Source organism: Lathyrus oleraceus, chromosome 4 (assembly GCF_024323335.1).
Source record: "Lathyrus oleraceus cultivar Zhongwan6 chromosome 4, CAAS_Psat_ZW6_1.0, whole genome shotgun sequence".
In the NCBI taxonomy this organism is placed as follows: domain Eukaryota; kingdom Viridiplantae; phylum Streptophyta; class Magnoliopsida; order Fabales; family Fabaceae; genus Lathyrus; species Lathyrus oleraceus.
In genome coordinates, this window is record NC_066582.1 from 31,183,171 (window position 1) to 31,199,518 (window position 16,348).

Genomic DNA, 16,348 nt, shown 5'->3' on the forward strand with positions numbered 1-16,348 from the left:
AAGCGACGATTAACTAAAAAGAAGTTATACACAATCTCAAATTATCATTGATTTATTCAACTCACCAAATAATAATTTGAATATTTGAATAAACATTTGATATTCAACTTGATATCTTTAAATGTTTGGTAGAATTTATTTCCGATTTGCTTGTTCCTATTTGGTTGTAGTGGTTGATGCTTCCCCCTAGTGATGCTAGGTTTCTTTTGAATTTTTGTTCTCTTTAAGTCGAGGACTAGGGATGAGTTTGCTATGATTTAACATGATGCTGTTTATTCTATTTGGATTATCCAAAATGATAGTATCTTTTTGATTCTTCAATAAATATAAAAAAAAATGGAAGAAAAGAGTATTTTATGGTCTAAAAGTGATTTTTAAATAGATCAATAGTGAACTAATGTAGTTTTGACGCTTCTTTTAAAGATCTCTATTTTACTTATGGTGGTTCAGAAAGCTTGAGATCTAACATATTCCTTAAGGGTGGTGGACTTTTTAACTACTTGAATTTATATCCCTGCCTCTGTGAAAAATAAATATGATGCACACCTAATGTCATAATGTCATGGGTCTAATGTAAAATCATATCCATAAAAGAAAATAAGAAAAATGAAATCAAAGTGCACTTTATTTGAATTTCTATAGAAAGAAAATATAGTATTGTGCAACTAATTAAAAAGCATATGATATGTTTTTCAATTTTATTTTATCTTATCTCTTAAATATATGAATGGTCTAAATAAATTGATAAAAGGAATTAAAAAAATGGTTGGAAAGGGTCCGAATTTGAAATACGATGACTTTAGTATATTTAAAGCATTATATGTGAAAAATAAAAATAAAAATGGATGAGATTAATACTTTTTTTAGAGATTACAAATAAGATAAGAGATTATTTTTTCGTCCCACAATGAGTATTCAATGGACTATTTTACTTAGATTAAAGAAAAAAAAATTAAAAGAAAGAGAATGGTATTTTTATAAAAATATTTTTGTCAGAGGTTAAAATTGAAAAAATACATTAACATTAAAATAAATAATTTATTTTTTAAAATACTCTTTTATTTCAAATAAGTGATTCATTATAGTAAGGGGATGATATAAATAATTAAGAATTGAAAAAGTCATGCTGACTTTTATCTCTATAGTAAAGTTTTCAATTATTAGGGCACGTTTGAATGAGTTTTAGTTTTTAGTTTTTAAAAATTAATTTAGAAATTAATTTTAGAAAAAGAGTTTTGAGGAAAAAACATGTTTGGTAATCTAACTTTTAAAAATTATTTTAAAGTGGAACAACGTTACAAATTTGTCATTGATAAATATAGTACCATTTTTTCTTGTTTTGTCCTCTTCCTAATTTCCAAAACTAAAAATCAAAAAATCAAAATCTCTAAAACTTATTTTGGATTTTTAGTTTTAAAACCTCACAAATAGAAAATAGTTTTGAGAAATAGTTTTATAAAATTAGACTATCAAACAAATTTTATAATTTTTAATTTATAAAAACTAAAAAACAGTTTTTCAAAACCATATCAAAGAGGCCCTATAGGCCCTAATGTTTAGTTTTAAAGTTTTCTTTTATAATTTAAAAGTCTTCGGTGATCTTTTTGACAGAAATTAAAATTGACTAAATACACATAAAGTATAATATTTTTTTCCCGCCAACTCACTCAAATAAAACAAATTTAAAAATCAAGCAACCATAATAATCTTGGCTGATTAATTTTTTTTTACCATAACTTTCAGTCAACGATTAAATATGTTTGACTTTATATTTAAAAAAAGAAAAAAAATGTATTCTCTACTTTCATTGTAAAATCAATATATTTAATATATAATATAAACCAAATACATTGTTTCTTCGATAAATCTCTTATATAAATCTCGTTAAGGTGTGAACTTCTAACAATACAATTTGAATCTTTCACAAACATTTGTGTGTGTTTAATCCACCTTGATCTATCTATAACCATGATTACTGGTAAGGAAATATACAATGTTTTCACTGGGATTGTACCGTTATATGTTGCTATGTTATTAGCATACGGTTCAGTTCGTTGGTGGAAAATCTTCACGCCAGATCAATGTTCTGGAATAAACCGCTTCGTCGGCGTTTTCGCCGTTCCGTTTCTATCTTTCCATTTTATAGCTTCCAATGATCCATATTCTATGAACTTCCGTTTCTTATTAGCAGATTCACTGCAAAAAGTAGTTATCCTTGTTGCTCTTTTTCTATGGAACATGTTCACCAAAAACCAAGATAGTCTTGATTGGACTATTACACTTTTCTCACTTTCAACTCTTCCTAACACACTTGTTATGGGAATCCCTCTTTTATCAGCCATGTATGGTGATTTCTCAGGAAACCTCATGGTGCAAATTGTTGTTCTACAAAGTGTTATTTGGTATACTCTTTTGTTGTTTTTGTTTGAATATAGAGCTGCTAAACTTCTTATTACAGAACAGTTTCCTGAAACTGCAGCTTCTATAACTTCATTCAAAGTCGATTCAGATGTTGTTTCGCTCAACGGTGGAGAACCGCTTCGAACTGATGCCGAGATAGGAGATGATGGTAAAATCCGCGTTGTTGTTAGAAGATCAATTAGTACTAACACTATGATGCCACGAGTGTCGAATCTCACCGGTGTTGAGATATATTCGGTTCAATCGTCAATAGAATCAACACCAAGAGTTTCTTCTTGTTTTAACCCAACTGATTCTGATGCAATGTTTCAGAGTCCAAAACACGGTTACAGAAATAGTTTTCAAAGAAATAGTGATGCTTATTCTACTCAATCTCTGAAAGGAGGTAGAAGTATGAGTGGTGAGATGTTTAATATTAATAATGGTTCTTACCTTCCTCCAAATCCAATGCTTTATGGTTCAACAAGTACCGGAAGAAACAAGAAAGATAGCATTGGTGGTGGACCTAACAACAAAGAGTTACACATGTTCGTTTGGGGTTCAAGTGATTCACCTGTTGTTTCTGAAGGAAATCTTAAACACGCTGTTCATAGAGCTGCTTCTACTGATTTTGGAACGGTTGATCCTTCAAAATCTATTCTACATGGAAACACTGTTTCATCAAAAGGTACTAATGAAGGTGTTAATGACAGGATTGAGAACATGAGTATGAGTATGAGAGAAAGGGATGTTGAAGAAGAGAAGATAAGCAAAAAGAAACAAATGGCACCAACAAGTGTGATGACAAAACTCATTCTCATAATGGTTTGGAGAAAACTCATTAGAAACCCTAATACCTACGCAAGTTTCATAGGACTTGTTTGGGCTCTTATATCATATAGGTACCAAAACAATCTTTTATCTATTTTATATTTTATATTAAAAAATGTTAAGATATTTTACACTGTGAATTAATCGTTGCAGATGGCACATTGAAATGCCGTTGATTGTAAAAGGTTCCATCTCAATCGTGTCGAACACTGGTCTTGGAATGGCCATGTTCAGTCTAGGTTTGTTCATGGCATTACAACCTAAGCTGATATGTGGTAAAAGAGTTGCAACGTTTTCAATGGCGGTAAGGTTCATAATCGGACCCGCTGTGATCGCGGCAACCTCAATCGCAGTTGGTATCCGTGGAACTCTATTACATGTTTCAATTGTTCAGGTTAAGTTTAACTCATTTTATCATATATTAATCAAAACATGTAAATGATTAATGTCTTTAATTATTACTAACATTATAATGTTTAATTTTTTGCAGGCTGCACTTCCACAAGGTATTGTTCCATTTGTGTTTGCCAAAGAATACAATCTTCATCCAGATATACTTAGCACTGCGTGAGTCTCATTTTTTTTATAATTTTTTTTCTTGCATTTATATTTCTAGTGAAAGAAAATGCTAAAAGAGAAATTGGTATTTGTGCAGGGTTATATTTGGAATGTTGATTGCATTGCCTATAACAATACTCTACTATGTGCTTCTTGGACTATTGTAGTTTATCTTGGAAGCAAATTTATCAATAATTGTTAGATGATATTGAATATTATTAGAGAAGAAGGAATGAGAAATTCATAATATACATTATAGCATAATGCTAAATGTATATTCATCTGACCAATGTAACAAATTGCTTTTACTTTTTTCTCTTTCAAATCAGTTAATATTAAAAATAGTTTTGAATTTTATTTATACCAAGTTGCTACTATCCTAGCAAGATATTTTTTTTTATACTTTTTTTTGCAAATTGGATTCACGAATTAACTATCTATTTAATATATGGCAAGGGACGGGGTGGGGTGGGGAAGTATTTTATCTTTCTTATACTAATACTCAAATCTTAAATAAATATCTGTTTTTCGTCCTAAACCTAAACGGGGATAAATAATTGAATCTAAAATCCGTTGCAAACTGATTCGGCTATTTCCATCCCAAATCTAAACGGAGATAAATAATTGAACCTAAAATCCATTGCAAACGGGTTCGACTATTCCCGCCCCGTCCCATCCCAAAATCAGAATTAATATTTTAAATTAAATAATTTATTTTCCAAAATTCATAATATATCACAAACTCTAACAAACATTAGAAATAATAATTTAAAATAATCTTAAACATTTTCAAACACATATTTTATATATTTCAAATAATAAAGTACAACTCAAATATCAATGTATTAACCAAACAATTTATATTCTAAATTATCAATATTAAATATTCCAAATTATCAATGGAGCGAGTTTGGGGACTGGTTCGGGTGGGTACTGATGTCCCCATTACGCGTCTCAAACCCGTGTTTTGAAATCAGAGAAAATTCAAACCTAGTCAAAGTGGATTTTCCCCGTCAAATTTGGGGTGAATTCGGGCAGGTATCCACGGGTATCAATTTTGTTGCCATGTCTCAATACATCCATTAAATAATTCATCTATGAGTGTTATTCCTTGCACCCTATGTCTAACTCACACACCCTGTAAAAATTCCAAAAACACTCTTAGAATCAGAATTTTGAAATTGGGGTTAACAACTTAAAAAAATTAAAATTCACACGCACCTCAACAAACCACCTGTCGCGCTGCAAAAAATACAGAGTCGCCATTGAATTTTATTTATTCCAAAGGAAAGGAAAAATAGTGATAAAACCCCAAAAGAGAATGGTCTCGCAACCAAGAGCGGATTCAGAAGCCGGTTATGCAATGGGAAGGTATTAACACCACTCATATCCATCGTACTGATGGGAACCACTTTACCTGTATCAATGCGTATGCATGTTGTTTATCTGAATGTTACTTGCTATCGGTGAGATGAGATGAGAAAGAATAAGATTGGAGTAGAAAATAAGTTTTAAATTAGTATGCTCGCCAAGGTTTCGAACCCTTGTTCCTACGCATCCTTATTCGTGCAGTGAGGAAGTTAGAGCTTTGTAGCTCCGCTCACAAACAGAGTATTTGTTTGGTTTTTTTATGAAGAGTGTTGATGTTTACATGCCACTGTTCACTTGTTTGTATGCTCGAGCATGAGAGCGTTAAGTGTTTGTTTGTTTGCGATAAAATGGATGCGCTTGGATCACATTCTAGCAGTTAAGCATTACTTGCTCACGCATGGAGGCTTAAACGTCGTTCACGGTAGAACAGAAGTAACACGCCCTTTTTGAAAAGGTTCGAAAGATGCCCTAAGACAAAAAATTGATTTGATGGGTTTGGTTGATTTTAGTACGAAGACAAATATCAGACCCTTGGCTAGGTACAATCAATAATCCGTATGAAATTCTGGCAAGCAGATCCCAGATGTCGTACACGATGTCCTGACCTCAGGGTCTGCACATTATCACACCACAAATAATAGCAGGATAAATAAAACAGTATAACAGTAAATAATACAATCAGATGTTAACCTAGTTCGATGCAACATCACCTACATCTGAGGGCTACCAAGCCATGAAGAAAATTCACTATCACATAATTAGTTTGAAGTCCTAAACAACCTCATTGTTTACAGACTTCTCACCTAATCTCTCCTTGTGGACATTTCTATCTAGGGCATACCTAGATATGATACCCCTCTCACTTCCCTCAACCACACGATAACACACAACAGAAAAACACAATCCATTATTGCTGAAAAGCTTATGAGGAATTGTCAGCTACAACTCAATACATCATGTCAAATTCAAGTATCAATGTGATACTCGAATGGCTCACACAAAGCACACACACGAAACCCTAATGCTAACATGATATTGCATTGCTTCGATACATTCTTAGGTTTAGAACTCCTCTATAAATAGCAGTGAGATGCATGGGCTTCGGTTTTTCATTTGCAACAGATCCAAAATCTCTGCTAAATCTTCGGCCCTTAACCTCTAGATGTTCCTGCTAGTTTGGTTTTCGACCAAAGTCTTCCAACTTTTGAAATTTTCAAAGATTCATCCTTAGCTTTCGGAATGAATACCCATAACTTTCGTGAGTAATCATTAACTATGGATAGAAAGTATCTTTCACTTGAGTGTGAAGGATTTCTCGCAGGCCCCCAAAGATCAACATGTATATAATCAAGAGGCTCATGTGTTCTTTGTTTACCTTTGTTAAAATTCATCGTACATTATTTACCAAATACACAAGGTTTACAACACTCCAGTTTCTCGACCTTGTCCCCACATAGTAGATTTTGTTTCGACAATTTGACCAGACCTCTTTCTCTGACATGGCCAAGTTGCTTGTTCCATAGCTTAGTCTTTGACACAGGTTTTGCGGATGCCACATATGTTGAACCACTTACAACCTCAGTCTCAAGGGTATACAGACCTTGCCTCTTGATGCCTCTCAAGAATTCCTTCGACCCCTTCATTACCCTTAGGATACTTTGCTCTCCTTTGAAAACATTGTTGGTGTAAGCCCTAGAGGCCAATACTTTTGGTACTTGTATCGAATAATAAAAGGCTTTTTCTTTATTACATTTGTTTAATAAAGTCCCTAGAATAGCTAGTCCGTTTAATGTATCAAGTGTGACTTGATCATGAGATCACATTAAACATAAGGACATTATTCTTAAAGTATCCGTAGTCGAGCTTTATTGTGAAGTAAGCATAAAGACTATTATGTATATAGACTGATGATCACATCTCATGGATCATGGATAAAGGAGTTATCAAGTCTTAAACATAGGTATGAATATTAAGAGTAATATTTATACTGGATTGACCCGCTATGAGAATACTATATAGAATGTTATGCAAAGTGTCATAAGTTATTCTCATGGTGATAATGGTGTATACCACTCTTCAACCTGAAACCACTATGGACCCTAGATGTAGAGTCGAGTGTTTTATTGTTGATCCAACGTTGTTCGTAACTGGATAACCATAAAGACAGTTGATGGGTACTCCACGAAGCATGCTGAGGGACATGAGTGACCTAGATGGAATTTGCCCATCCTGCATAACAGGATAAATATCTATGGGCCCAATATTGAACTGGACAAGGATGACACGGTCTATGCCTTGTGTTCAATATAGACATAAGGGCAAAAGGGTAATTATGCACATAAGTATTATCACAGAAGGAATTGTCAAATCATATGACATTTTCGTGTCTTGGGTAGCAGTGATGTGTTGCTAGATACCGCTCACTGTTTATTATGTTAAATACGTGATTTAATATAATTGCCAACGCCACGAAAACCTACAGGGTCACACACAAAGGACGGATTGATGAGAGATAGAGTAACTAAGGAACACCATAAGGTACGGTGCAGTTAAGTGAATTATAGAACATCGTAAGGTACGATGTACTTAAGTAGAATACGAAATATGGTAAGGTACCACACGTTTAAGTGATTTTGGGCATATAATAAGATATGGGCCAAAATACACTTAAGTGGGCTTTTAGCTTGAAGCCCACACAAGTGGTTCTATAAATAGAACCCTTGTGCAGAAGCATTCATAGCGGTTGCATTATTTTCGTTTTCTTTCTCTCTCTCTCTCACTCAAAGCCTTCATTCGCACCAGCTAGCACTGAGATTGAAGGAATCCGTTCGTGTGGACTGAGTAGAGACGTTGTCATCGTTCAACGTTCGTGATCGCTCCGTGGATCTGCATCAAAGGTTTCAATCGTCACAAGAGGTAAATATTCTATCACTGATCATGACCATTCGTAAGGATCTCTAAAGGAGAAAATTTTAATTTCCGCTGCGTTTTGGATCGCAATTCTCCTTCAAACATATCCTTTCTTGTCGAATTCACCAAGAGAAATAAAATTCCTCTTAAGTTCAGGTACATACCTGACATCATTCAATAGCCTTATTGACTTATCATGGAGCTTGAATCTGACAGATCCAATTCCTACAATCTTGTTGGCTCCATTGTTTCCCAACAACATTGGTCTACAATATTTATCACATAATCCCTCGAACACGTCTTTGTTTGGAGTCATGTGTCAAGTACAACTTGAATCCATAATCCACTCCTTGCTAGAGTTACTGCTTAATACTACCAGTTCATCAGATAAGTCATAATCATCTTGCACAATAGATTCATTACCATTATCCTTACCTCCACGATTATTCAGATGTTCAGGGCACACCTTTCTTATGTGACCCTCCTTCTTACAGTGGTAACACCTAATAGCATGAGCATTACCACCATAAGAATTATGCAGAAATTTACCCTTCTTCTTCTAAAATCTAGCATCTTTCTTCAAGAATTTTCCTTTTATAGACAATCCTTCACCAACAGATGATGACTTATGCTCATTTCTTTTGTTCAAATCCATTGAGTACAAGGTTGATTGAATTTCTTCAAAGTCCAAGGAATATCTTACATACAATAAGATTTATTTTAAGTGAGCATGAGATATTGGTAAAGCACACAATAATAACACGTTTGATCTTCATCATCAATCTTGACCTTGATATTCTCAAGTTCAAGAATCAACTTGTTAAACATACCCAGTTGTTCAGCCAAGACTTTGTCTTCACTCAATTGAATAAATACAAAGATTGCTTCAAGTATAGATGATTAACCAAATATTTGGTCATATACTAACCCTTAAGTTTTCTCCACACACCCGTTGCAGTTTTCTCCTTTGAAACATGACTCAAAATCTTATCACCAAGGCTCAAGATGATTGCACTGTGGGATTTCTCGATCACCGCCGTCTTCTCCTTCTATGTTAGAGAAACATTCATTTTCTCTGATCCTTTCAACGCTTCTAACAAACCCCGTTGAACATATAGAGCTTGCATCTTCAAGCGCCACAAACCGAAATCATTCACAACGGTGAATTTCTTAGTCTCACACTTTGTTGACGGCATCTTCTCTTCCATGCTCACCTCACCATTTTATTGTGACAAACGCCACACCAGGAACGAATAAAACTATGAGAAAGATTAAGTTTGTTTAACAAACACAAGAAACCTTTTTTAGGTTTACGAAAGAGAGAGAAGAGGGATGAAGAAGAACAAGAATTGGTTAAAATTGTTTCACTATTTACTTTCACAATCATGAGAGAGAAAATTGTTTATAAGCAAATATCAACCAACCTTAACCCTGTCTCAAAAACCTGAGAGAGCAACCTATTTATAGACTACAAGTTAACCTAAACCCTAAGCTAACTTAAGCAACAAGTTAAGTTGACTAACAAGCTAACTTATACATCTGCATGCTAGAACAAGCTTCGACTACAACACACACATCTTCGACTCCTGCGTCCTTGAACAAAATTCGACTACAATAACCACAACTCCTTTCAAAATATGAAGTTATCCCTATCGAATATAGAGTTTGATCCAAAATACCACAGTTCTCTTATGTCAACACCATTCATGTTTGGATCTCTCGCATCATCAAACTCCCTAACCTCTACAAAACTCACTTTATGGTGTCTTACCTCTAAAGAAGACACTTTTAAGTTTTTTGGGTTTATCACTTTATTTAAAGAGAAAGCACTGTTGATTTCGTCATCATTACTCAAGTTTATGAAGGGGATATTTGGGTTTCCTATAATGGACATGAATAAAGAAAATTAAAAAAGTTAAAGGGAAAGATGAGAGATTGATACCTTGCATATTTATGCAGGTCCCAAAGTTTGGAGAAGTAAAGCCTTATGAATCAAATCGCAAGAAAACAACATGCAGTTGAAGAACGAAGGATGAAGAGCACTGAATATAGCAATGGATATCATTGAAATTGCAGGAAGATGAAGAAACATATGACTCAGAGAAGCATGGGAAGGAGAAACATAATAATTGACTTCACTCTCCTAATTTATTGGAAACAAGGGCATCAAGATCAACAACTGAGAATTAGATAAATATCAATTGTCACGATCAACGCTTCATATGAGACCTCAATTTTATAACAACACTCGAATTCACTTGAGTACCTTAAGGGAGTCCTTTCCCTAGTGTAGACGTGTGATTTCACGTGGAAGCCTTCCCCAAAGTAACGTTATAGTCTTGATACCACTAACACGACTACGAAAAACACCTATCAAAACAGTTGCAAAAGGGATACCACCACCTGACCAACCGTTATGAGGTAAGGTGTGAATGTATGTATGATGCTTTCCACCACGGCCGTGTGACCATGATTATATGCTATGTAGCGCACTACCTACAACAACGATTACTTTAAATAAATGTTGTGATATTATTTAATTCATAATGTTTAACAACGGTTGGTATAAACAACCGTTGTGATATATACACTGAGTTTATTATAAATTATATGGAATAATTATTTTGTCAATGCTCACTAAACATATAACTTTTCAATCTGATCTAAAACATTGTAATATGACAAATTAAGTTATATTAGAAGAACAAGTTCACATTCAATGCTAGACAAGAGTTCTTCAACTCCTTATCCACATTTTTCTCTTTAATAGTTAGAACTTTGTTTAATGCTCCTTGTTCTTTAACCTCCCTTTTCTTCACCTCTAGTTCATTTTGCAAAATATTATTTACTTTGAAAATAAAATTAGAGGTGGAGAAATAGGCGGTTGAAGAACTACAATCATTAAATAAAGTTCTAACAGTTAAAGAATAATATACAGATAACGAACTGAAGAATTCTTGCCTAGAATTGAACGTGTACTTGTTTTTTAATATAACTTTATCTATCATATTATAACTTTCTAATGCAATCTGAAAAAGTATATATTCGGTAAGGGATTGGAAAAATACTCAAACAATATTAGATATATTAAACTCATATTTTAAACAAACGTTAACAACAACATTCATCTACAACAAACCATAAACAACATACACGATACAACAGAAATATCAACTCATATAATGTTTCAGAAACGTACATGTCCCATAATGACATCCACAATGAAAGAAGGATGAAGTTGAAATGACAGCTGCAAACTTATGTCTATTTTGAATGGATGTCATTCTTGATCTTTCACACAAGCATCCCTACCTACAATTCAAAACAAACAGAAAGTTCAAACATTATAAAACAAGCTATTGAAACATAAACAATAATACATAAACAAATTTTGAAACATAAACTATAGTGAAGACAAATTTGTAAAGTAGTCATTTGTTAAGATTTGATGCAACAAAGGTATCCTTCGAAGAAGACGAGTTCGCTACATAAGTTTGGGGTTTCCGTATGAGAAAAATGAGTGACAAAGATGTTACGGTTTGTTTTGGGAGAGACGAGTAAAAGGGATGTTAGGGTTTTGTTTTGAGAGAGACGATTGTAATGTACTGAAGCGAGAGATAATTCCGCCTATATATAAATAAGTAACACCTTTCACCACGGTTGATAATACGAACCATGATGAAATGATTGCAACTTACACCACGGTGATTATCAAAATTGTGGTGATATACAAAGTCAAACTCATTATGTTACGACAAATGGAAAATTATTGGTGTTGAGATTCGGACCCTTTTACTCTAGGTACATTTCACTGGGGTTAGTAAATACCAAAAAGAAAAGTGTCCAAAAAAGAGTTATTACCACGGTTAACAGGAAAGACCGTTGAAAATGGGTGTTATGAATGGTCTATTTTGTAGTAGTTTAACTCTCACTCAGCTTCTCAACGAAACTTTTCCTCTTCCCGGAACAGTCCTCCAACAAATTTGCACTCCCACAATTGAACTCACTCAAGGGTCGGCATTAAAACTCTCACATCAGTCATTCTCACTTCATATCTAGTAGCAAGGACTTGGGAAAAATTGTTTCGGGATGGCCAGCAGCCGAATAAATCTGGTCCAATATTGAGGCCTAACTCAATTAAAAGTGCCGACTCAATTGGCGAACAAGTGGACACCCATAATGAAGTCCTACACTAGATCATGGCACCGTCCTCATCTCAATCATTGATATTCACCAACGTCATCTTGTAGCTCACGCTGTATTCACCGGTGACGGTTCTAACCATGACCCCTATAATAGCATGACTCTGCGTCACATCGAGGGATAATTCATTCATACATTTGCATGTTTCACCCCTCTCATTTTATTGACTTAATAATTCATTCATACATTTGCATGTTTCACCCCTCTCGTTTTACTGACTTAAATGTTGGAGTCCTAACTTTGCCCTCACCTAATTAGTTATCTTTCTATTGTCATCAGCATCTACTACTCATAGCATCTACTACTCATTTTCCACACAAGAATAATAGTTAATTAAAAAAATGATTGCTGCTACCGCAAATCACTGAATACTTCCCAATTCCCAATTTACATGTGCATGAACGTTTACAATGGCACCTAGTTAGCCTTATAATCAAATATTATTCATAGAAAATCCAACCTTCTCCTTTCTACATTTGAACTTCCATTTTTTATTGTAAACTTTCACCTTTAAATTATTACTATCTCCTTTATAAATCTCATTAAGGTGTCAACTTCTAACAATACATATTTCAACCTTTCACAAACTTCCTTTTTGTGTTTCTAATCCACCTTGATCTATCTATAACCATGATTACTGGTAAGGATATGTACGATGTTTTCTCTGCGATTGTACCGTTATATGTTGCTATGATATTAGCATATGGTTCAGTTCGTTGGTGGAAAATCTTCACACCAGATCAATGTTCTGGAATAAACCGTTTCGTGGCGGTTTTCGCAGTTCCGTTACTATCTTTCCATTTCATATCTTCCAATGATCCATATGCGATGAATTACCATTTCATATTAGCTGATTCACTTCAAAAAGTAGTTATCCTTGCTGCTCTTTTCCTATGGAACATGTTCACAAAGAACCAAGATAGTCTTGATTGGACTATCACACTTTTCTCACTTTCAACTCTTCCTAACACACTTGTTATGGGAATCCCTCTTTTAACAGCTATGTATGGTGATTTCTCAGGAAATCTCATGGTGCAAATTGTTGTTCTACAAAGTGTTATTTGGTATACTCTTATGCTGTTTTTGTTTGAATATAGAGCTGCTAAACTTCTTATTACAGAACAGTTTCCTGAAACTGCAGCTTCTATAACTTCATTCAAAGTCGATTCCGATGTTGTTTCCCTCAACGGTAGAGAACCGCTTCAAACTGATGCCGAGATAGGTGAAGATGGTAAACTTCATGTTGTTGTTAGAAGATCAACTACTAACTCTATGGTATCAGGATCTTTCAACAAATCTCATTTACACAACATGACACCGCGCGCTTCGAATCTAACCGGTGTTGAGATATATTCGGTTCAATCTTCAAGAGAACCAACACCAAGAGCTTCTAGTTTTAACCAAACTGATTTCTATGCAATGTTTCAAAGTAAAGCGCCGAGTCCGAAACACGGCTACACAAATAGTTTCCAAAGTAACGGTGATGTTTATTCTATGCAATCTTCGAAAGGAGCAACGCCAAGGACTTCGAATTTCGAAGACGAGACGCTGAAGATGAATAAGAAGAGAGGAGCTAGAAGTATGAGTGGTGAGTTGTTTAATATTAATAATGGTTCTTACCCTCCTCCAAATCCAATGCTTTATGGTTCAACAAGTACTGGAAGAAAGAAGAAAGATAGTGTTGTTGGTGGACCTAACAACAAAGAGTTACACATGTTTGTTTGGAGTTCAAGTACTTCACCTGTTTCTGAAGGGAATCTTAAACATGCTGTTAATAGAGCTGCTTCTACTGATTTTGCCACTGTTGATCCATCAAAATATGTTCCACATGGAAACACTGTTTCATCAAAAGGTACTAAAAACAATGCCACACATCAAATTCTTTATGTTTTGTTGATTTTTTTTTTAACACCGGTTTTGGGAATTTAAAATACAGGTGTTAATGAATTGATTGAAAACATGAGTCCTAGAGAAAGAGATGTTGAACTTGAGGAAGGAACAAAGTCTCCATATATAAGCCAGCATAAGAAAATGGACTTTGAAGGAGAGAATGTAAACAAAAACAAACAAATGCCACCAGCAAGTGTGATGACAAGGCTCATTCTCATCATGGTTTGGAGAAAACTCATTAGAAATCCTAATACATATTCAAGTCTTATAGGACTTGTTTGGTCTCTAATATCATTTAGGTACCAAAAACACCTTCTAAACACTATTGTAAGAGTTGAAATTGTTGAAAATATTAAAGATTTTTTTATATTGTGAATGAATCATTGCAGGTGGCACATTGAAATGCCGTCGATTGTAAAAGGTTCGATCTCGATCCTATCAGATGCTGGACTTGGAATGGCCATGTTCAGTCTAGGTTTGTTCATGGCATTACAGCCGAAGCTGATTGCATGTGGAAAAAGAGTTGCAACATTTTCTATGGCGGTTAGGTTCTTAACCGGACCAGCTGTGATCGCGGCAACCTCGATCACGGTTGGTATCCGCGGAGCTCTATTACATGTTGCAATTGTTCAGGTAAAACTCAACTCATTTTATCATGAATTAATCAAAATATATAACTAATTAATGTCCTTAATCCTTAATTAAGTAACATAATAATGTTGAATTTTTGCAGGCTGCACTTCCACAAGGTATTGTTCCATTTGTGTTTGCCAAAGAATACAATCTTCATCCAGATATACTTAGCACTGCGTGAGTCTCATTTTTTTTATAATTTTTTTTTCTTGCATTTATATTTCTATTGAAAGAAAATGCTAAAAGAGAATTTGGTATTTGTGCAGGGTTATATTTGGAATGTTGATTGCATTGCCTATAACAATACTCTACTATGTGATTCTTGGAGTATAGTCTATTATTTTGGAAGGAAATGTATTATTAATTGTTAGATGATATTGAATTTTATTAGAGAAAAAAGATGAGAAATTCATGATATACAGTATAGCAGAATGCTAAATATATAAATTCATTTTGATTTTGTTCTACATTTCCAGCTGATCAATGTAGCAAAGTGGTTTTATTTTTTTACCTTTTTAGGTTAGTTAATATTAAAAACAGTTTTGAAACTGACTTATAGTTTTGGATTTTAATTATACCAAGTTGCTACTTAAATTGTAAGTGATTAATGGTATTTATTTTAGTGGATTCAGTGCATTTGTTCAACTCTCTTTTTCAAAATAGTTTGGCTACTTTCCAATTGCATGGGATCTTGTAAAATATTTGTTAAAATAAATACTTAAAAACGATTGTCTTTAGCCATGTGATGTGACCACAGATATAAACGGCTCCCATTGGAACAAACGTGTTAATTCATGTTACTATGTTATTATTGGCTTAGATGTTTAGGATGCTCCAAAAGTTGCATTTCTTAAAGTTTCAAGGATTTGTCTTGTTGTCAAGTCAATGAATTTAGTTTAATTATTACCCACAGATATGGATAGAATTGCTCTAGTTGAACTTTTGTCACCTTGATTCACTAATAATTAGTTCACCTTGATTCACTAATAATTAGTTCATGTTGAAATTCGACTCAATTTAATTTTTATTTGAAGTGTTTGATAGTTTGGCTCTAATTCATTTTCATTTTTTATTGATTTAAAACTTAACTTGTTACATAATAATGGAAGAAATATATAGAGAAAGTTGAAGTTGGTTGAGTTCTAACAAACTCTAATTGACTCAATCTCTTCTAATAAACTCTAACAACCTTTTTAGTAATAAAGTTTAAGTTTAACAAGCCTCGTAAACCAATACTTATAATATTCTCCCTCAGACTTAGGGTGGTGGAAGATCAACCTAAAGCTTGACAAACAAGTCATTGAAAGTTATGGGGCTAAGTGGTTTAGTAAATGCATTAATAATCTGAAACTAGAACTTGTTAAATAGCTAACTTCTTGGAGGCCACACATTCCTTTTAAAAAAATGAATGTCCAATTCAACATGCTTTGTGCGTGCATGAAGAATTGGATTGTGAGAGACACGAATGACACTAAAATTGTCACAATGTATCGTGGGAGGAAAGAAGGGAACACAGAGTTCAGTGAATAGTGACTCAATCCATAAAAGTTAT

General features: G+C 33.9%; 2 protein-coding genes across 2 annotated transcripts; both read left to right on the forward strand.

Annotated features, from left to right (window-relative positions):
• The first annotated feature begins 1,968 nt into the window (after window positions 1-1,968).
• On the forward strand, window positions 1,969-3,956 carry LOC127138600 (auxin efflux carrier component 2). The gene is made up of 4 exons (XM_051065084.1): window positions 1,969-3,302; window positions 3,385-3,625; window positions 3,722-3,798; window positions 3,887-3,956. Exons 1-4 carry the CDS (start codon window positions 1,969-1,971, stop codon window positions 3,954-3,956), a joined length of 1,722 nt encoding a protein of 573 aa, XP_050921041.1.
• An 8,811-nt stretch (window positions 3,957-12,767) lies between these two features.
• LOC127138599 (auxin efflux carrier component 2) lies at window positions 12,768-15,260 on the forward strand. The gene is made up of 5 exons (XM_051065083.1): window positions 12,768-14,125; window positions 14,210-14,462; window positions 14,553-14,796; window positions 14,897-14,973; window positions 15,063-15,260. Exons 1-5 carry the CDS (start codon window positions 12,904-12,906, stop codon window positions 15,127-15,129), a joined length of 1,863 nt encoding a protein of 620 aa, XP_050921040.1. The 5' UTR covers window positions 12,768-12,903; the 3' UTR covers window positions 15,130-15,260.
• The last annotated feature ends 1,088 nt before the right edge of the window (window positions 15,261-16,348 follow it).